General features: G+C 39.3%; 2 protein-coding genes across 2 annotated transcripts; one reads left to right on the forward strand and one right to left on the reverse strand.

The window, feature by feature from the left end:
• Positions 1-5869: 5869 nt before the first annotated feature.
• Positions 5870-9459, reverse strand: LOC109158422 (uncharacterized mitochondrial protein AtMg00810-like). Its single transcript, XM_019306332.1, has 2 exons — positions 9159-9459; positions 5870-6084 (listed from the first exon to the last, which is right to left on the reverse strand). The coding sequence occupies exons 1-2, from the start codon at positions 9457-9459 to the stop codon at positions 5870-5872; spliced, it is 516 nt and encodes a 171-aa protein (XP_019161877.1).
• A 3792-nt stretch (positions 9460-13251) lies between these two features.
• On the forward strand, positions 13252-13893 carry LOC109158423 (uncharacterized mitochondrial protein AtMg00810-like). The gene has a single exon (XM_019306333.1). The coding sequence runs from the start codon at positions 13252-13254 to the stop codon at positions 13891-13893; it is 642 nt and encodes a 213-aa protein (XP_019161878.1).
• Positions 13894-23216: the final 9323 nt, after the last annotated feature.

Consider the following 23216-nt stretch of genomic DNA (forward strand, 5'->3'; position numbering starts at 1 on the left):
GGTCTTGATGTTGACTCGTGTGTCTTTCATTTGAATGATGATTTGATTTGCTTTCCGCGTTGGCATGCATCACACACTTGGTCCTTCTTGAAGATAATATCTGGCAAGCCTTCTACTAGATTCTTCTTTGCAAGCTGATTGATAGTCTTGAAGTTTAAATGGTTGAGCTTTCAGTGCCATTTCCAATTAGCTTCATTTGAATTTCTGGCCATTAAGCACACTGAATCTTTTCTTGTGCTCCAATAAACAACATACATATTCTTTCGCCGTTTTCCAGATAAAATAATCTCATTTGTGAGCTCATTTTTGATTAGGCAATAATCTTTAGAAAATTCTACAAGATAGCCTTTATCACAAAATTGACTAGTGCTCAACAAATTAAATTTCAATCCTTCAACGAAAGAAACATCTTCAATTCAAACCATTTTTCTTGATCGTGCCAACTCCTTTTGTAATTCCATAATTTTGATTTCCTCCGAATATAACTTTTGGTCCATCGATTTCTTTGAAATTCACTAGATATGATTTATTTCTAGTCATGTGGCGTGAGCAACCACTATCGATGTACCAAACATCCTGCAAAAAAGATTAATTAACTTTAGGTACCCATATTTGCTTGGGTCTTTTACTGTTAGTGATTTTTGGTAACCAAACCCACCTTGATCTTATTGAATTAAGATGAGGTGATTTGTAACCATTAGAGACACGATAATCATAACTCACTTTAGAAAATATTTTTGGCGTCGGGTTTTGAAAATTATTTTTATATTTTGGCACCTGGGAAGAGAATGGTTGCTTTGGTCTATAAAAAGCATTACATCTATTACACAACCAATCCTTTTGAGTGAGATGAAATTTCCCAACTTTATTTCTAGAAAAGCTTCCCTCTTTTCTATGAAATCTTTTTGCACTTGACTCTTTGGCATATCTTTGCTTGATGAATTTTTGTTGTTTTGCCGTATCATAGAATTGTTTTGGCCTTTCAACATTCAACTTTGCATTTGTTTGATAGCCAAGTCCTTGTCTCATCGTGCTATTCTGACTTTTAACAAATTTTACCACTTGAACTTTATTATTTAAAGTAGTAGTAGAATTAGTCAGATTTTGAGGGGTTTGAGAACATGTGGAGTCATAACCAATTCCGGTTCTATCTCCTGATGGCTTTTGCATGCTCACCATTTTATCTATTATTTTAGACGAATTAGTGAACGTAGCAATAGTAGCTCTGAGATTATGTTCTCTAACCTCTCTAGCTTTACACTCTTCTTGAAGATGAATATTTTCATTTTTCAATTTACTCACTTCAAGTAAAGCATCTTGCAATTTTTTATTCATATCTTCTTTTTCAAGAATTAGAATATTATTGCGCTCCTTGAGTTGAGGATGAGTGAGCATAATCTCTTGACATTCTCGCATTAGATTGTCAATAGATTCACGAGAAAAAGAAGAATTAACAGAATTGAAAGAATTAGATGTTACCTCTTCTTCCTCTGCGTCAAGAGCCATAAGACAATCTTCACTTGTACTCAACTCAATTGACTTGCATACTAGAGCCGTATCATCATCCGAACATGAACTTTCATTGCTTGATGATGAATCCTCCGAATCATCATTTTCGTTTGGTTCGTTGCTAACGAGAGCTTTTCTTTTGTCGCGCTTGAACCTTTTGCTTTCGGATTTGTTCGGCGCAGATTCAACATTTTTGCCTTGATACTTGCTAACGATCGGATACGGACAATTTATTTTAAAATGTCCGGGTTTGCGGCAATTGTAGCATAAATCCTTATTTTCTTCGACTTTTTCTTCTTGTGTTATGCGAGAGATGAATTTTCCACGAGCAGAATTTTTGTTGTCTCCTTTTCGCATAAACCTTTTAAATCTTTTCACAAAAAGAACAAATTGTTCGTCAGTCATAAAATCAACATTATTTTCTACTGACCTGGAGGTTGACAGTTGTTCGGCCATTAGAGCAGAATTTCGAGCTTCATGTACATCATCATCTTTGGCCTTCATTTCGAACTCATATGCTTTTAGATCACTAAATAATTTGTTTGTTGACAACATTCTTAAATCTCGGTGATCGCGCATAGCCGTAACCTTCATATCCCATGCAGATGGTAAGCCTCGTAGAATTTTGAGATTAATTTCTTTTTGGCTAATATTTTTGCCAAGATCACTAATCTCTCCAAGAACTTTGATCATTCGAGCTTCCATGTCTGCAACACTTTCATTTGAGAGCATTTTGAAATCTTCAAACTTCTTCATGGAGATTGTGAGCTTATTGTCTTTTTCTTGTTCATCTCCTTCGCCAATCTTGATGAGAGTTTCCCATATTTCTTTGGCAGTGGCACACTTTCGGATCTTCGGAAATATTGTATCGTCTACGGCTTTGAATAGAATATCCTTGGCAATATTGTCAAGATTATTCCGCGTTCTATCGTCTGGTGTCTATTCCGATTTTGGCTTTTTTACGTACTGTGGAGCATCCGGGGATAGGACAAACGCCGTATTGACATTTAATATTTCGATAGGGCCAGTGGAAATAACTTCCCACATTTCATCGTGTAAGGCCGATAAGTGTACCTGCATACGAACTTTCCAATCATCAAATTTATCAAGAGAGAATATTAGATTTTGAGCTAAATCTTTCTTCTTCATCATCACGAGAGATATGAAAGATTAATCCAATCCACACACTTTGCAGAATGGATCTGTCTAGCAGTCAGAAACGGTTGACCCAGTTAGGCACATGCTTAGATAGCAATTTGGCCTAAATAGACAACCTGCTCTGATACCAATTGTTGGTATCAGCTAGAGACAAATTCTGACTCGGATAGGCACCCGCTCTGATACCAATTGTTGGTATCAGCTAGAGACAAATTCTGACTGGATAGGCACCCGCTCTGATACCAATTGTTGGTCCCAAAAGAGGTAAGGTGGAAGTCTAGAGGGGGGGGGGGGGGGGTGAATAGACTTTCACACTTTTTCGCACAGCACAACAATTGCTAAGCCAGAGATAAACCAAAACTCTTAACTAGATTGTTAGAGTATGGTGCACAGCGGAAATAAATAAACATAAAGTGTGTGTGAGATTGTGTGAGCAGTATATCTCGTGTAGAGCGAATATGTAAAGAGCGGTAAGTAAAGAAAGCAGTAAAGAACACAAGACAATTATAGTGGTTCGCGAGGTGGTGTAATCCTCCTACTCCACTTGCTCTTATCTCCAAGAGCAATTCACTATATCTACCACTCCTTGGTTCCAAGATACAATGAATTTCCGTGATCTAGTGCTTTGATCACAAAGCCCGCACTAATCACGCCCAGTGACACCACACTGCTGCTTCGGGTTTCACGTCGCCGCGCTACTATCCCAGGATTTCACGACTCCGCGTTACTTTCCCCCCGTTTTCCACACTCCGGTAGAAATGTATCCCGTGATCTGGTGCTTTGATCACCAAGCCCACACCAATCACGCCCAGTGCCTCCGAAACTATTGCTTCGGATCTCACAGCTCCGTTGACAATCCAGGATTTCACAGCTCCGTGCTACTTTCCTCCCTTCTCTTGTTTTGCTCCAAAACAAGTGTTGTCTTGCTTCCAACTTCTGAGACTCTGTAGATGATCTTCAATGATGCGTAGGTCTCTTTGATGAAGATAAACACTCTGGAATAATTTCTCTTGACAGCTCTGAGTGTTTTCTCTCTTTGAATATATCAAGTAAAGCACTTGATATTTTTGCTCTGCTTTGCTCTGTTTAAGAACTCTCAGAATATTTCTCTTTTGAAGCTCTCTGAGTTCTTTTTCTTTCTCACTTCTCACTTGAAGATTTTTGATATGCTCTGTACCAAATGAGATTTTTGCTCTATGTTCTTTCAAGCTTAATTGCTCTATTCGATCCCTTTTATGGATTCGAATTTTCTGCTCTTGCTCTATTGTATGCTCTATATTTCCCCTTCTTCAAGTCTTCATATCTTCATCATTTTATAGCTGGTAATGAGAATCTGTCTGTTGGAAAGAGACACTCTCATTTTTGAAATCTTGTATCTTTTGTCAGAGATCTTATCTTATCTTCTGCAAAAATGTCAGAAAGAGATAAGCTAGCCGTTGATGGAGTTTCATCTCCATGTAAATGAGTTCCCAAACTTCATCTGATATTCCTCTGGTTTTACGTTGAGTGGAAATATCTAGGTCTCAGTTTTGGTGTAGAATGACTTCTCTGATTAGCTCTGGAGTGGTCCTTGTATCTTTGGGATTTAAAAATATTCATCAATTTAATCCCATACTAGTTAAACTAGTATTTTTCCTTGTGAGAATATTTTCAGTGTAAGTTCATCTTCATCTTCTTCATTCTCACGTCTGGGTGTTCTCAGACTTCAAACTGGCTTTGAACTTCCACCCAATTTCAATTGGGGTGTAATTGGCACCCAATTTGAATTTCTCCATTGTAATTGGCTCCCAATTGGGGTGTAATTGGCACCCAATTTGAATTTCTCCATTGTAATTGGCTCCCAATTGACTTTGACTTGCAATTGGCTCCCAATATGCTCCTGGTGCTTTCAATTGACTTTGACTTCGAAATTGGCTCCCAGACTTCTCCTGGTATTGAATTTCATCTCAATTCAATTTGATCTCCATGTCTTCCTTCTTTGAATCGGTCCCCAACTTGAAATTCAATTTGATCTCCATGTCTTCCTTCTTTGAATCGGTCCCTGGTGCTTTCAATTGACTTTGACTTCGAAATTGGCTCCCAGACTTCTCCTTGTATTGAATTTCATCTCAATTCAATTTGATCTCCATGTCTTCCTTCTTTGAATCGGTCCCCAACTTGAAATTCAATTTGATCTCCATGTCTTCCTTCTTTGAATCGGTCCCCAACTTGAAATTCAATTTGATCTCCATGTCTTCCTTCTTTGAATCGGTCCCCAACTTGAAATTCAATTTGATCTCCATGTCTTCCTTCTTTGAATCGGTCCCCAACTTGAAATTGCATCCCATACTACATTCTTTGAATCGGTCCCCAACTTGAAATTGCATCCCATACTACAACCTCAAGAGCCAATTTCAATTCTACATTGGCTCTGGCTCCCATCTTGAATTGATTCTCATGTGAAACTTGCTCCCAATTTCAATTGATTGATTTCAATTTCTCTGAAACTGGCTCCCAATTTCAATTGATTGATTTCAATTTCTCTGAAACTGGCTCCCAATTTCAATTGATTGATTTCAATTTCTCTGAAACTGGCTCCCAATTTCAATTGCTTCGAACTGGCTCCCAATTTCAATTGCTATGAAATCGACTCCCAATTCCAAATTGGCTCCCAAGTGAAATTGCTTCCCAACTCCATCAGATTAATTTAATTCGGCTTTTCAAATTTTTCCTTGAAAAATTGTTGATGGTGAGTTTCAAACTTGAGCCATTTTGCATAATATATCAAGCATCATCCACTTCGTCCGTACAGCTTTTGATTAAATCTCCAATCATATTTGATGTACTCCTTTCTTTCCATAGATGCTTGATCTCCAAGTCAATTTCATGCCTTCTTCCAACATTAATTTTCTTCACGAAAATTCTTCTGGGATATCTTCTTTGAGTAGCATTGACGTGAATTATTGTATCATTCATCTTCTTCTTCAATTTGTCATTTTCTCCAGACAAATTCTTGATTTTCGGTTTTATATCTTCTTCTTCTATTTTCATCCATCTTCCTCTGCTTTTCTCTTTTCATATTTAAATAATTTCCCGATCATGGTCTAAGACTCTACTAGACCTATAAAATAACATTGGGGGATCTACAAATACAAATTTGGCATATCAAAACCATTACACTTTATTCCTAACAACATCTATTTATTTAAGGAGCATAAAGAAATTACTCATTCTTCTTAGACTTCAGAGGCGTGGGGAAAGTTGATGGTGTGCCAGGTGGAGAGTAATCGAAGCTGTCAATGTCTTCTTCCACTAACAGTCTCCTACTTTCGTCATACAGTTCATTGTACTCATAAAGTTTAGCAGAAGTTAGAGTAGGTGCTCGAGTAGGTCCTCTATTGGGCTTGGTGCTTTCACAATAGGAAGTGGAGAGGGAGTCTTTTCATCATATGAAGAGATGATTACGGGTTTGTGTTATCCGTCTCTGTAACACCCCTAATTTTTAAAACATTTAAAGTCTATGAAATAAAGGCAAATCTATCATTATCCATCCAAACAAAGCGGAACTAACAACATAAGTATCGGGGTGCTATGCCACATCTAGGTTTGAGAACCTAGATGCACATGCTAAACTAAATTAAACAAGCATAAACGATAATTAATATCCATAATACAATCCAAGGCTCACAGGCCATCTAACTAATACTAAACTATCTAAGCTAGGTCCTCGTGTCCATCTAGCGCACTCTGAAGCTATTGATCTGTACTTGAAAAACATTCGGTGTAACAACCATCAGCGAATAATGCTGGTAACCCACTCCCACGCGTTAAGTACAATATAGATAGATATAAGAAAACCATTTGAAACTGGAATACATATATAATCCTAAACAACGTAACTCTAGCTTTAAAACCCGGATCAAGACTCGAGACACTATCAATAAGGAACATTTCGAATATTATAGAGATACTAGTATGCATCCTACAATTGCCACGCATAATAGACAAGTAAGCTCATAAATAGCAATTAAAGGCAACAATGGGATCCAATGACAATCAATTAGCAAGTAATCATCAAGGCACACAGTCCATCTTCCAACCTTATACCAAGTTCCAACCTTTACTCATCTCCATCCTTATATCAGTTCCAACCTGTACCTCCAGGCCACCCTTATATCGCCTCCCTTATCCCTCCGGGCAACAACATGCCCCCACCGACATACCGGCAACAATTCCACCAACATGGTAGCACCGAAGTGTCATTCGCATGATCCGTGCCTCTAGCACCAATACCAAGGGGTCAGCGCATATAGCTCTGACATGGCATCGCGGCTCTTATACCCTGACCCAAGCCTTTAGCAAGCAAGTCTAAGGGGTGATCCGTGCCTTTAGCACGATAACCGAGCACTCGTTGTGTTATCCGCCAACAATTCATTCCCACCAATCACAATCTCATTATCATCGATCTCGACCATCATTGCACAATGATCACAATACCCATCATCATTCAGACAATTAACATATAATCAACAATAACAATCAAGGTATAATAGCAACGAAACATACCACACATAAATTCCTAGAACGGTACTCATAACATCGTACGAGACTCATAAACATCGAACGGGGTACAACGGGGCACAACAGGACACGGGGAAACAACAAAGGGGAGAAAACGACTCGCCGCGCCACCCCGTTCCAGCTGGTGGGTGGTGGGTGCAGGACCACCCGCCGGTGGGCGGTCAGGATTCCAGCTGGTGCTCGGAGGGCAGTCGACTGCCCGCTGGAATCGGGCAGCTTTTGCTGCGGGTAGGTGGCGGGTGTTCGTCTCCCCCCACCTACCCTCACTGGTATGAAGGTGACTTTGGTTCGGTGTTCGTTCGTGGAACCCATAAACCATGTCCAAACACATTCCAACACGTATCAACAACAACACAGATTCGATTAACAAAGATTGAACCAATAATCATTCCAATTACATTCTAACACGATTTTTAAACATGCCAAGACTCGACATCAATCACATAATGGTTCAAGAGCATTCGGAACCTCAAGAACATCAAGAAATCTATATGCAAAGCCTTAAAGACAAGTCCTAGACTAAAATCAACACCCGAGAATGCATAAACCCCCCAAGACTACCAAGAACATCACAACACGAGATTCACGATACAAACCCTAGGGACAAGCTCTAGACATAATTAAATAAAAGATCAGACCAATAACTACACAGGGTCATCAAGAATATCAAGAATAGCAATAATTCACCATATAAACCTAACGACAAGCTCTAACAAGATACACATACAAAATCACACAATCAATCATTCAGTCGGAGCCAATTGATAAAAGATAGTAAGGAAAATAGGTTTTGTAAGACATGGGTTACCTCTTAGCCTTAATTAATTCTCCCTTGGCTACTAAGGTTCTTCTCAAAGATTTTCCTCCGATTGATCTCCTTAGGCTTGGTGATGGGAAGATTCCGAGGACTATGAGAGGGGAAAAGGATTCTAAATGCTTTCTAATGCCCTATTTATAGAACTAGGAATCCTAATTAGAATCTGAATGGTAAAGGCCCACTTCCTTTATCCCTAGTAGGTTTAAGACAATAGTTTAGGCAAGGATCCACGATCCATGGTGGACCATATTAATTAATTAAAGGGAGTCCTAACCAAATTAAATCCTTTTTAATTATTATTAATGGGATTAATTCAACAATTAATCCCGGGTTTGAATGTCGTAACACGGGGTGTTACAGTCTCCAAGCATAGTCTTCTTCCTGAACTTCTCTCTTTCTTCTTTCCATGCCATTCTTCTGTAAAAAAAAATTCATAGCTTCTCGATCCAAAGTTTCGTCCACCTTTCCTTTGCCTTTCCGGTTATCCATGTTTCTGCAAATAAAAACTAGAAGATAAAAACTAAGAAGAAAATTAGTGTGTCTCTTCCGTCATGGTATGGCTTCCTTTTATAGTAGAAAAACGAATATCTTCTTTCGTGTTGAGGTATGCAAAAGATGTTTCTCCATACTGTCCAAAACATAGCTCTCGGAATCTTTCAAGAATCTTGGCAGCAAGCGTGCTGAAGAAACGCTTTGATGAAATGAGTTTTCGACTAAGCCATTTCTATCATTCCCAACTCGTGACGAAGAGATGAAAATCTTCCTTCGCTCAATGTTTTCATGAGGATATCCGCTAATTGATCTTCGGTATTGACATATTCGAGAGATATATCCTTCTTCTCTACATGATCACGAATGAAATGATACTTGATGTCAATATGCTTGGTTCGCGAATGTAACACTGGATTGTGAGTGATGGAAATTGCACTTGTGTTATCGCATTTGATACACACTTCTCGTGCCGAAACTTCATAATCCTTTAGTTGTTACGTCATCCACAAGATTTGTGCACAACAGCTCCCTGCTGCTATATATTCGGCTTCAGCGGTACTTGTAGCAATAGAGTTTTGCTTTTTTCTAAACAATGACACGAGTCTCCCCCCTAAGAACTGACACGTCCCAGAGATACTCTTTTGGTCAATTCTGCATCCAGCAAAATCTACATCAGAATATCCAACGAGATTGAAAGATCCTCCTTTCGGGTACCAAAGTCCAACACTTTGCATTCCCTTGAGGTATCTCAGGATCTTCTTAGCTGCACTTAGATGACTTTCCTTAGGACAGGATTGGAATCGTGCACACACGCCAATAGCAAAAGATATATCTGGCCTACTGGCTGCAAGATATAATAACGATCCAATAATTCCTCTATATTTGGTCTGATCGACTTCTTTTCCTTCGTTGTCAATATTCATCCTTAACGAGGTATTCATAGGAATTTTCACAAAGGATTTGCCATCTATTCCATATTTCTTAATCAAGTCCTTTGTATATTTAGCTTGATTTATGAATATTCCATCATCACACTGCTTGACTTGTGGACCAAGAAAAAAAATTAGCTCACCCATCATGCTCATTTCAAACTTTCCTTTCATAAGATTGGAGAATTTCTCGCATAGTGATGAGTTCGTGCTGCCAAATATGATATCGTCGACATAGATCTGAACTAGAAGAATATGTTTTTCGACTTTAATACGAAAAAGGTTCTTATGTACCAGTCCCTTCGTGAAACCATAATTGATTAGGAAACACGAAAGAGTATCATGACATGCTCTTGGTGCTTGCTTTACTCCATATAATGCCTTTTTCAATCGATAAACCTTATCATGTCAATTCTCAGATTGAAAACCAGGTGGTTGTTCAACATAAAATTCCTCTTCATGAAGTCCGTTTAGGAACGCACTTTTGACATCTATCTGGAAGACTTTGAATTCCTTATATGCCGCATAAGCAAGAAATATGCGTATAGCTTCTAAACATGCAACTGGAGCGAAGGTTTCATCAAAATCTATACCTTTCTCCTGACAGTAACATTTTGCCACTAGACGAGCTTTGTTCCTAATAATGACTCCTTCCTCACTCATTTTATTTATAAAAACCCATTTAGTTCCAATAACTTTCTGATGAGTGGGTCTAGGAACTAAATCCCATACTTCATTCCTCTCAAATTGGTGAAGTTCTTCTTGCATAGCAGTAACCCAATCTGAGTCACTTAGAGCTTCTTCAATTGTCTTTGGCTTGATTTGAGATAGAAAACATGCCATCATGCATTCATGAACTGAAGCTCGAGTTCTTACACCATCTCGAACATTTCTAATAACTTGCTCTGGAGGATGATCTCTTAACCATCTCAAATCTGGTTGAAAAGAAGTTTGTGGAGCATGATCATCTACTTGGTGGATGTTAGGAAATTCTTCATCAATCATGGATTTGGGTTGAGCTTGTGAATCAGGTTCGATGGGTGTTACTGTCTTGGTAACTTGCTAAGTAACACTTTTGGGTTGATATCTTTGATAAGGTACTAAGAAATCTTCTAACTCCGAGTCTACATCTAAGACATTGCTAGATTCGGCCTGAATACTCAAATTCCTCATAGAATCTGATAAATTGTTGACTGAATCCTTTTCCATTCTTTCGTTAAATTTCACATGAATTGATTCTTCAATCACCATAGTTCTTTTGTTAAGAACTCTGAATGCTTTAGTCACTGAGGAGTATCCCATGAACAATCCTTCATCAGCCCTTTCATCAAATGCTTTTAGATGATTCTTCCCATTGTTATGAATAAAATATTTGCAACCAAAGATGTGAAAATAGCTTATGACATGCTTCTTTCCTTTCCATAACTCATAGGGTGTCAACCCGTGAGCTTTGTTGATTAGAGTACGATTCTGGGTATAGCGGGCTGTATTGATGGCTTCAGCCCAAAACCGTTTAGGTAAACCAGAGTGAGCTATCAGGGTATGAGCTGTTTCCTTTAGAGTTCTATTTCTTCTTTCAGCCACTCCATTCTGCTGAGGAGTTCTTGCAGCTGAAAGTAGGAATGGCAATAGGGTGGGTGGCTGCGGGGGATATATCCCCCGCACCCGCACCCGTGCGGGTAATGAAATTCCTACCCCATACCGGCCCCCGCGGGGATTTTACGGTTGCGGATAATACCCAACCCACAAGTCTAATTATTAATATTACACTTAAATCTAATAAAAATCTTATACTATAATTATAATTATCACATGGATTTTTTTTATAAGTTGGAACATAACTCTAATAAAATTTAATAAGAGCCAATGAAGTTAGTTCTTAATTGGAACTAAAATTGTGTTGGTAGTATAAATTTTATTAAATGTTTACTCATTATGTTATTTGCGTTGTTCCTATTCCAATTTCATAAACAAAAAATACCTAAGAAGTTTAATTCATTATGCATTTTTAATTATAAAAATATAAATAAACTTATATAATAAATGAATACTAATAACAATATATATAAGTGCGGCTGCGGGGCATGGATACCTCCCCTCGCACCCGCCCCCATACCCCTGCGGGTATACAAATTTTCCCCCATACCCGCACCCATTACGCAAATTGTGCTGGTATTTTAAAACCCGCAGGGGCGGGGATATGAGGAACCCGTTGGGTGCGGGTAGAATTTCCATCTCTAGCTGAAAGTTGGTGAAATATACCACATTCTGTCCATAGAAGTCTGAAATAACTTTGTTCACAAACTCTGTACCCTGATCTGATCATATTCTTATAATGCTAACTTCCTTCTCATTCTGAAGCTGTCTCAAAAGTTCAGGTAACATCTTTTCTGTCTCGTTCTTCTTCTTAAAAAAGAGTGTCCAAGTATATCTTGTGTAGTCATCTACTACCACGAGAGTATACTTTCGTCCACTTAGGTTTACAAGATCAACTGGACCGGACAAGTCCATATGTAGAAGACTCAGGGGTCTTGAATTTGTATCAATGGGCTTTGATTTGAACAAAGACTTGATCTGTTTTCCTTTCTGACAAGCATCACAGATTTTATCCTTGACATACGAAACTTTCGGTAGAACGTCTACTAGATTGCCTTTTGCCAACTTGTTGATAGTCTTGAGATTAAAATGATTCATTTTGTTGTGTCATTCCCAGCTTAGATCAACATTACTTTTAGCCAACAAACAAACATTCACCTTAGAGAGTTCCCATGTGACAACATACATATTCTTCTTTCGCTTAGCTGATAATACAATATCACTATTTTCCATGCTGATTACACTGCACTTGTCTCTTAAGAATTCAACTTTGTATCCTTTGTCACAAAATTGGCTGGTACTCAACAAATTGAACTTTAGTCCTTCAACATATGAAATATCGTGAATGATTATTCCATTTTTGATAATATCTCCCATTCCACTAGATTCTCCTCCAAAAACTACTTTCGGGCCACCAATCTCTTGATAGTTGCTCAAATTTGATTTATCAACAGTCATGTGTCTCGAGCAACCACTATCTACGTACCAAATGACCTTGTTATCCTGAAATCAAAAAATTATGTAGTTTTAGGTACCCCTTCGTTCTCAGGTCCTTGAGGGTTAGCGGTCAATTTCGGGATCCAGACGAACCTAGAATTGGTGTTACTCATCCTTGGTCCTCTGTATCCATTAAACACGCGATAATAGTATGGGATTTTTGAAAAAGTTTTGGCTTGATTGTATCATCTTTGAGAATGGGCTTCAGGTAGACTATGATAAACCTTAGAATAATGAGTCTGTTTATGTTTGTGAACCTTTTCGAATTCTACTTTCGTCATGGGTTCAGGAAACACAAGCCAGTTCTCTTCAGAAGGATAAAGCCTTCCGACGCCTCTCATTGGTCTTCTAAGTGACCTCCGAGGCTTAACATGCCCGTTATTCTTTCGTCCATTATGAAAATTATTACGATTTCCCTGTGAATAACCCTTACATTGATTCTTTGAACGAATTTGCCTCTGATTGATATTAGGGTTTTCCTTCAATTTGTTATTTCACGTTGACTGACCATTTTTGTAATATAGACTTGGTCTATTTACTCTAGGTCCATTCCGATTGACATTGTTACCATGTCTCGGGTTGCCATTCGGGAAACATCCTTTTGGTGGTTCCACAACACATTGTACAACCTTTCCTTTTGAATGGCTTGTTGTTTGTGGTGCTTTACCCTTTGCTGTTTCGTCCAACTGGACGATGCGCCAGTTAGATGTCCATAATGCCTTTTTAAATGGACATCTAGCCGAAACCGTGTATATGAAGCAGCCTCCTGGTTACGAGGATCCAGTGCACCCGGATCACATGTGCCATTTGCAGCGCTCGCTTTATGGGTTGAAGCAAGCCCCCCGGACTTGGTTCAAACGGCTTCATGATTTTCTACTGCTTGCAGGGTTTTCCTCGTCAAAAACAGATGTCTCATTGTTTCACTACACGTCCGGCACATCTCGGGTATTCTTGCTTGTGTACGTTGATGACATCATCATGATGGGGAATGATGCTGTGTTGATCAATACCCTACTACAGCGGCTTGCGTCCACCTTCAAAATCCGTGACCTTGGCAAACCAGGTTTCTTTTTGGGCATCGAGACCATATCTACGGATAAAGGGTTCATACTTTCTCAACGGCGGTACATGACAGACTTACTTAGTCGTGCAGGGATGCTCGACTGCAAATCTCTCACCACACCAGCATCGGTCACAACATCAGTCATCACGGCAACATCCGCTTATGAGAACCCAACGCACTATCGGCGCATTGTCGGGGCACTACAATACTTGACAATAACACGCCCAGATTTGTCATACTCTGTGAATCGTCTATGTCAGTTCATGCATTAACCTACTGACGAGCATTGGGGCATGGCCAAACGGGTGTTGCGCTACATCAAAGGCACTATCAACTATGGCTTACGCATTACTCCGTCTGCATCCACCACTATACAGGCCTTCTCCGACTCAGACTGGGCAGGTTGTCCGATTGACAGGAAAAGTACCAGTGGCTATGCTGTGTTTCTCGGTACGAATCTCATATCATGGTTATCCAGGAAGCAGCGAACAGTAGCTCGGTCATCCACTGAAGCCGAGTACAAAGCGCTTGCTGATGTCTCCGCCGAGGTCACTTGGGTTGTGTCACTCCTCCGTGAACTTGGGCTTCATTCTCCCGAGCCAGCTACTTTATGGTGTGATAATCTTGGGGCAACATATCTGTGTGCGAATCCCGTGTTTCATGCCAGGACAAAACACGTGGAGATTGATTACCACTTTGTCCGAGATAAAGTGGCCTCAGGAGACTTTGTCGTCAACTTCGTTTCCACCAAAGACCAGCTAGCAGACATCTTCACCAAACCACTCACAGGACCTCGGTTCACGCTTCTTCGCGACAAGCTCAATGTCGTCTCACATCCACCTTGAGCTTGAGGGGGTGTGTTAATAAATGTTATGTTATATAGTTTTTATATTATGTAATTATGTGGTGTTGGTTTAGTTTGACTGAGGCTCTCTATTAGTTAGGAGAGTTTCCAGTCAGTTGCATTTTATCTGCTGTAATTCTATTCAGTTACGATTAATCAACAAATTCAAACTCTCATCGACATGATCAGTGGGGGGAAAGTTTTCTTCAGATAAGGGAGGGATAGAGTTAGGGGAGGTTATGTGTAGGTTTCACAATCTCACCGCGCGGTCTAAGATTCCTGAGTCCTATGTTCCTAAGTACCTAGAGTTCAAGCCTAGTGTCTTAAGGTCCGGTCTTAAGAGTCTTATCCTAGGGTCAAACTTAGGCTCTGATACCAACTGTAACACCCCAGATTTTCAGGGCATTTAAAACTTATAAAATAAAGGTGAAATCTCATTAATTCCCAAAAACGTAACATAAAGAGTACGGGGTGCTATGTCACACCTGAGCTAGAGAACTCAGGTGCACAGGCCAACTAACTAATATCCTTAATAAAGTAAATGCATAACATGGCACGCATGCCGAAAGGGAAACTATCTACTTCTACGCCCCAAGATCTAGCGCGCTCCAGTGACTTATTCTTCTGTGCCTGAAAGCCAAATATATCTGTTCAGCGAGAGATGCTGGTAACCCACTCCAACGCGTTGAAATACAATACATATATATATATATATATATATATATATATATATATATATATATATATATATATATACGAAAAGTCATTTCGAAGCATGAAGATATATCCTAAGAGACTCAAGCTTTCAAATCAGGGAACCGACTCGACAAATAGGGGTACACACAATCTACAGTCATAACCAAGTATATACGATTCTCGACATAGGGCACAGTTATAGATAAACACAACCAATAATCACAATTAAACATGTATAGTTTACTAGCAAGAATCCTACGGTCACGTTTCCATATCAGTCACATCATCAATCCTTCTTATCTCATCATATAGCACACTTTGTTGGCACCACAGGACCAATCACATGCCCATACATGAGGGTCAGCGCATATAGCTCTGACACGGTCCCGCAGCACCCTGCCCCGTCTCACGATAGAGGGGTCGATCGCAACCGACCGATGAGCCGCAGCTCTATATAATATTTATATACCTGACCGGTCTTTACCAGCCTGGTTAACAGTTGGGATGGTTCTCAACCCATTCAACTGCCCGTATAGTGGACCTTTGTCCTATATAATATTTATATACCTGACCGGTCTCTACCAGCCTGGTTAACAGTTGGGATGGTTCTCAACCCATTCAACTGCCCGTATAGTGGACCTCAGTCCTATATAATATTTATATACCTGACCGGTCTTTACCAGCCTGATTAACAGCCGGTATAGTTCTTAGCCCATCCGACTGCCCGTATAGCCCGATTGATCTCAACCAAATCGGGGTAACATGCACACATAACACATAGCAAACACATGCAACCCACATTAACACATTGGGAATGGGGGGAAACGTATAACGAAACCTATGCGTGGTCATCCACAACTAAGAATACTCGTAAGGGGTTCATACTCCTTATACCTAGGTCAACGGGATACCAATTCGACTAGTATGCAATATACAAGACTAATTCGACCTACGAACGGTACCCGAATATCAAACTAGACATAGGCACGATAGGAGGGGTCCGTTAGGACACCACGGGGGTCGGGGAAACATCAATCGGGGAATCTGGGATCCCGAAGTGGGGTACAAACCAGCGGGTAGCCGGTGGCTGAGGGGTCACCCGCCGGCTGCCCGCTGGCGGCACTATTCCGGGCAGCGGGTGCCCGGCGGGCAGCTGCCCGCCCGCCGGCTGCCCGCTGCCGGCGTTGCCCAACTAGGCCGCGGGTAGGTGGCGGGTCCCCTACCCCCACCTACCCCCCACTGACTCTTTTTCACCAAAAACGCCCCGGGAACCTTTGTGGAACCCGAAACCATGCTTAGACACTTTCAAATGCAATTGATAACACACGTAGACAATTAACGGATCAAAATCAAGAAACATATGGCACATAACCTATCATGCTTTTCTAAACATAATCAACACTCAATCATGCGAATTCCTACCCAATACACCAAGAATAATAGCATACGAATTCCACAATATAACCTAGGGTTCTAATTATTTTTAAATTGACAAGAACACAATTCATCTTCCAAAATCAAGATTCGGTAGGAATATCATGTAACTATCAAGAAACTCATATAATCATCAAGAACACCATAATTATCAAGAACCTCTCATCATCAAGATCACCCATGGAATCATCCCACCAATCATCAATAATAATATCACAAATCATCAATACACAATAATATGGGGAAATCCTAAGGGGGGAATCATAGCTATGAAAATAGGTTTTGTTGAGACATGGGTTACCTCTTAGCCTTAATTAATTCCTTGGCTATGAAGAGTCTTTCTTTAAGCTTTCTTGCTTTCTTGATTTCTTCTAAGGGAATTCTTGGAGCTCTTTGGGTGGTGAGACGTTATTGTGGTGGGGGTTCTAGGTGCCTCTTTTGTCCCCTATTTATATTCCTAGGAGTCCTAATTAGGGTCTAGTATAATGGGCTTGCTAATTCTATTTCTTTTAGGGCTAGGGTTAGGTTTTAGGGGTGGGGGCCCACGGACTATGGTGGGCCTCTTTTAAATTAATTATTGTAATTCAATCCTGCCTTTGGGCAATTGATTAAATGATTTAATTGGTTTTAGGGGTCGTAACACGGGGTGTTACAGAGCTGGACCCGGACGTTCCAGACGAGCTTGACGACCGTACTTGCTTGGGGGCTTTCTGCGGTCGTTGAACGACCTCCGGGGAGTAGGACATAATGTCCACCTCTTCCCTGATCTGTTCGACCTCGTCGTCATAGTCTGCAACTGATATATTCTGGCTGTCCGAGTCTGACATTTTGTCTACCTAAAGGCCGGTCGGAGTTAGTTTGGGACTCGGGATGTGGGGTCGAAGTTAGTAGTTGCCTACAGTTGGCTATGCGGAAATGTAAAGTGAAAAATAAGAGCTAAGGCCCAGGGAACTTACCGAGTGTAGAGGCTTTGATTAGGCTTGGACGTTGTTTGCTCGACCGATCTGTGGGATTGCTCCGCTCGGGACTCTCTGAGTATACCGATCGATTCAGAAGGTTGAGGAAAGTTCAAATGACGGCCTCAAAGGCCTATTTATAAGAGAGCGTTTGGGCAGGAAACCAGTCCACTTGCGTGACGCGACTAGTGCTGATTCCGAGGCGACCGTTGTAGTCGCAGAGGCCGGCAGTCGTCGACACGTGGCGAGGGAGGAAATGACAGCTGGCCGGTCGATTTGGTGGCTGACGGTTGGGCTTTTTCATCCCGTCCCGTTTTTTCCTAGACGGTCAAAAAGGCACAGGCTGGGGGGCTCTTGGTAGGGAATACCCCAACCGACATAATAGTACCCCGACCGCAGTGCCTTCGTCCTTTTCTTCTTGTCTTTGCAGGTTACAGGTCGGGTTGCTTGTGAAGAACCCGGTCGGTTGCCGGGTGGGTGGTGCCCGATTGGCGTTGCCAACCACCGAGTGGTAGTCCTTTAGCAAGAGAGCTAGTGAGAAACACGTGGCGACTCTACGCGTTGACAGGCAGGGCACCCGGGAAGGCGACACGTGGTTGCTACGTAGGAAGCATGCCGGACGGCCGGATTTGTGTCCTCGGCTCCGTGGCTATAAATACCCGCGATAGCGATAGTGGGAGGGACTTTTGGACGATCGATAGGTTGTTGTTAGAGAATCCCGACCGCAGTCAGTCGGTACTCAGAGCAACCATTTAGATTGTACTTAGGGCCTTCACAGTGATCAATAAGAGTTATTTAATTGCTTTAATTGATCTCGTGTTTATTTAATTACCGCTTACGTGGCAATTAGTACTATCACAATCATTTAATGCTCATTGGGATTTAAAATATCATACCTAGGACACCATTTTTCTATCATAGCTAGGACACCATTTAATGCTCCTGTTGAACCCGAGACGGGCCAGCCCGTATGGGTCGTGCTGGCCCGTTTTGATAGGTCTACTTTTGACCTAAAAATATAAAATATGACAACTTGCCACTGGAAGTACATTTTAAGGAGTAAGTTTATCCCTAATAGAAGATTTTGGTGTGAATTTTTAGGAAGGAAGGCATTTGTGGAGGTGAGAGGGAGAGGAGAGAGACAACAAAAAAAACTCTCCCCACAAGGAGTTGGTTTTTACTCAGAAAAGTGGACTCCACCATGTGTAAATATAGCTTGCATTTGGTAGTGTGCGGCGCAACCATAGCATCTAGCCGGGCGCATTAATTTGATGTTTTATGTTCTACAAATTTATTTTGCTTTTTTTTTTTTTTCATTTCTCTTCCCTCCTATCTTCTCTTTCCTAGTCATACCTACAAAAGCTACTCAAAATCTACAAATATTATGTCTTTTTTTTAATGCTACAACTATTATGTCTAAAATCATCCTTCTAAGCCAAATCACATCCATTACCCATTTGCTTTTCCAAATGTTATTCATTCTTCCCAAACGTTCTTTATTCTTCATCCTTCATGACCATTTTGAAACCCACACCATTTTTTTTTTTAAAGTAGTAGAAAATTGCAAATAAAATAAATCAAAATCAATAACTAAAAATGTGATATCTTTATAAATATACCAAATGGCGCAAATTATGTTGTGCACCATGTGATGCACACGGTTGCAAAAACGACGTCGTTTTGAGTAAAAGCGCGCGTCTCACTTTTAAAAAAAAAAAAAAAATCAGGTTCGATTTCCGGTATAGCATTGTTTTTTTGCATAATTTGAATTATATATCCACAAATTCATAACTATATATCCACAAGTTCATAACTATATATCCACAGTGAATGAATAACACAAAATTCAGAATGAATGAACTAAATATCCACAATGAATGAACTACATACCCACAATGAATGAACTAAATATCCACAATGAACAAACTAAATATCCACAAATTCATAACTATATATCCACAATAATTCATAACTATATATCCACAATAATGATGTTGAGGGAAATCGAAACTGAATTTTTTTTTTAAATGAGACGCGTTTTTTTAGTCAAAACGACGTCATTTTGTAACCGTGTGCACCATGCATGGTGCACACGGTTGCACAGCATAACTATTGACCAAATGGCACCAATCGTTATGCTGTGCATCCGTATGCACCATACATGGTGCATACGGATGCCAAAACAACGTCATTTTATTAAAAACGCGCGTCTCCCCTTTAAAAAAAATTAAGGTTCGATTCCTCGCAACAACATTATATTGTTCATTCATTCTGAAATTTTAGTTCATAGATTATGGAATTATAGTTCATTGATTATGGAATTATAGTTCATCGATTATGGAATTGTAGTTCATCGATTCTAAAATTTTAGTTTATTTATTATGGAATTTTAGTTCATTCATTCTGGAATTTTTACTTCATAGATTAGATTATGGAATTATAGTTCATCGATTATGGAATTATAGTTCATCCATTATGAAATTTTAGTTCGTATGTTGTTGCTGGGAATCGAACCTGATTATTTTTTTTAAAGGGAAGACGCGCGTTTTATTAAAACGACGTCGTTTTTGCATCCGTATGCACCATGCATGGTGCATACGGATGCACAGCATAATTTGCCAAATGGCACTCAATTAAAATAGGCATCAATTTTGGGCTTATGGCCTTCCCACATGGGCATACCACATTCGTATTGAGCCTACACGAATATTAGACAATATTATATGGGGGAAATTAAGGAAGCTGTTTTTGGCCCAGTTAAGCACGATGGGCAAATTATATCTTGCACCACGGTGCATGATCAATCATGCAACACGGTGCATGATCAATCATGCACCACGGTGAATGATCAATCATGCACCCCGCGTCTTTTTTTTTAAATGAAAATAAAAAGTGTTTGTTTTCCGCCGTTTCGCACCTTTTACAAAAAGTAACCCTGCTCTTCAGTGTCATTTTGTACACACTGCAGTTTCAGTTCAACACAACTACAGTTTCATTTCGATATAACTATAGTTTCATTTGATATTTATAGACTCAAATATGTGAAAATGTTATTTAATTTTATTTTATATACACTATATATAGTTTCATTAAAACACAACCACATGATCATTTTGATATAATCACAGCTTCATTGTACAATATACACTCAAATATGTGAAATGATATTCAGTTTCATTTTATATACACTGCAGTTTCATTTCACTATAACTACAGTATCATTTTGATATAACTGCAGTGTCGGTTTAGATATACTGTAGTGTTGGTTGGTGTTTAATACACCAAACAAGCGGACTCCGTTAACTATAACGGCGGACCGTTTCTTTACTTAAAGAAACGGCGCCGTTTTTTACCGTGGTGCATGTGCACCGCTGTCTATGATATAACGACTGAGCACGATGGGCAAATTATTGTGTGGGTGTGGACCACGGTTCAAAATGACCTCGTGAATTTTATGAGTTAGAATAATATATTTTATGAGTTAGAATAATGTACTTTATATGTTAGAATAATGTAGATAAGTGTTAGAATAATGTACTTTGTGTTAGAATAATATACATTATGTGTTGGAATAATGAAACTTCTGAAGTAAGATAATGTATTTTATAAGTTATAATAATGTAGTTTATGAGTTAGAATAATGTATATTATGCTTTAAAATAATGTACATTATAATTATAAAAATGTATATTATTGCGGATCGCTTAAAAAATAAAATTAAAAAAGTTAACGAAAGATGTCGTTTTTGGACTGTGATCTACACAGCTGTGTGGACCACAGTTCATGCAATAACTGTTGAGCACAATGACAATAGATTGATTCAGTAGATATTGTTGGTCGAAATTAGGGGTGTAAACGAGCCGAGCCGAGCCCGAGCCTGGGTATGCTCATGCTCGTGCTCGTTAATGATAGCACTGCTCGAGCTCGAGCTCGAGCTTGTGAACTGATGCTCGAACTCGAGCTCGGCAATTGTCGAGCTGCTCGAGCTCGAATTTGAGCCTCAACTCGAGCTCGAATTCGAGATCGAGTTTAGGCTCGAATTTGAGCTCAATTTTGATCTCGAATTTGACCTGTTTGATTTAAAATTTAAACTACTTTGTTTATGACTTTTATCCATACATAATTATTAAAGTATTTTAATTTCCCTCCCCCTAATTATTATTTTTATATACTAAATATAATATAATTATATTATATATTATATATTATATATTATATTATAAAGCTCGCGAGCGGCTCGTCGAGCCGCGAGCAGTGGCGGAGCCACATTTAATGTGCAGGGGGCCTTGGCCCCCCCCCCCCCAACCAATTTTTTTTTTTTTAATTAGTATTGTAGTTTTTTTTTTTTTTGGCCCCCCTCACTAAATATTTGTTATTTTGCCCCCTCCAAGCAAGCTTTTAGGGTAATTTAGTGGATTGCTAATTTGCTATATAGTTAGTTTTTTTAATTTGCAAATGAAATACATTGCTATTGTGTTTATAATAATTTATAATAATAAATTGTCATTTTGCTACCAAAATTTTTAAATTTCTGCTACTTTAATCTTTGTCTTTTTTAATTTGCAAATGAAATACATTGCAATTGTGTTTATTATAATAATAAATTGTCATTTTGCTACCAAAATCTTTAAATTTTTACTACTTTAATTTTTTATCTTTTTTAATTTGCAAATGAAATACATTACAATTGTGTTTATTATAATAATAAATTGTCATTTTGGTATCAAAATCTTTAAATTCTTACTACTTTAAATTGATCTTTTCTTTAAAAGAAAGAATTCTGAAAATTCAACATCAGTAAATTCATTTACAAGTATTGAGCCATTGAATTTTGGAAGACGTTCCAAATTTTATTAGATTTGTAATATAATGATGTATTTTGAAATATGTTAAATAAATATTTATATGTTTTATTATTCCCTTTCAAATTGTGATTGGCCCCCCGCACCAACCAATCCTGGCTCCGCCCCTGACCGCGAGCCTACAATACCTAAGCTCGGCTCGTGCTCGTTTAATCCACAAGCTGCTCGAGCTCGAACCGAGCTCGATTTTGACCGAGTTCGAGTCGAGCGTTGACCGAACCGCTCACGAGCTACTCGCGAGCGGCTCGGCTCATTTACACCCCTAGTCGAAATATAATGTGAAGACCTTATATTATGCTTCTTCTTTTCCTTTTTTTTTCAATGATTTTAGTTCATGTGCTTTAATTTTTATTAATTTTCCCTCTAATTTTTAGAGCTGGATAAATAAAACTATTAGTCCGAACCGTTAAAACAAACAAATTATACTATGGACAATGAAGCGTTATGCTTTTTTTTTTTTTTTTTAAAAAAATAAAGGAGAATTCATTCATTAAGATCATAATAAAGAGCAGTACAAATGAAGGAAGGTGGTCCCACGAACCAGTCCTTACCATACGCATTAGAAGTGGAGTACATAGCTAAGAGGTGGGCAACTCCATTCACAGAATGTTTAATAAAAAAGAAAGATACACTATCTAGCTGACACACAATATCTTTGACATCAAGTAAGATAAGATCAAAGGAGGAGTTGTGAATTTCAGATTTGAAAGCTCGGATAGAGCATCAGATTCAATCTTGACTTTGCTGAAGTTATTGAGCTTGAGTCAGGAAAGAGCCTCACGAATTGCCATGGCTTCGGCTTC

The sequence above is a fragment of the Ipomoea nil genome, unplaced genomic scaffold (assembly GCF_001879475.1).
Source record: "Ipomoea nil cultivar Tokyo-kokei standard unplaced genomic scaffold, Asagao_1.1 scaffold2818, whole genome shotgun sequence".
NCBI classification, from domain to species: domain Eukaryota; kingdom Viridiplantae; phylum Streptophyta; class Magnoliopsida; order Solanales; family Convolvulaceae; genus Ipomoea; species Ipomoea nil.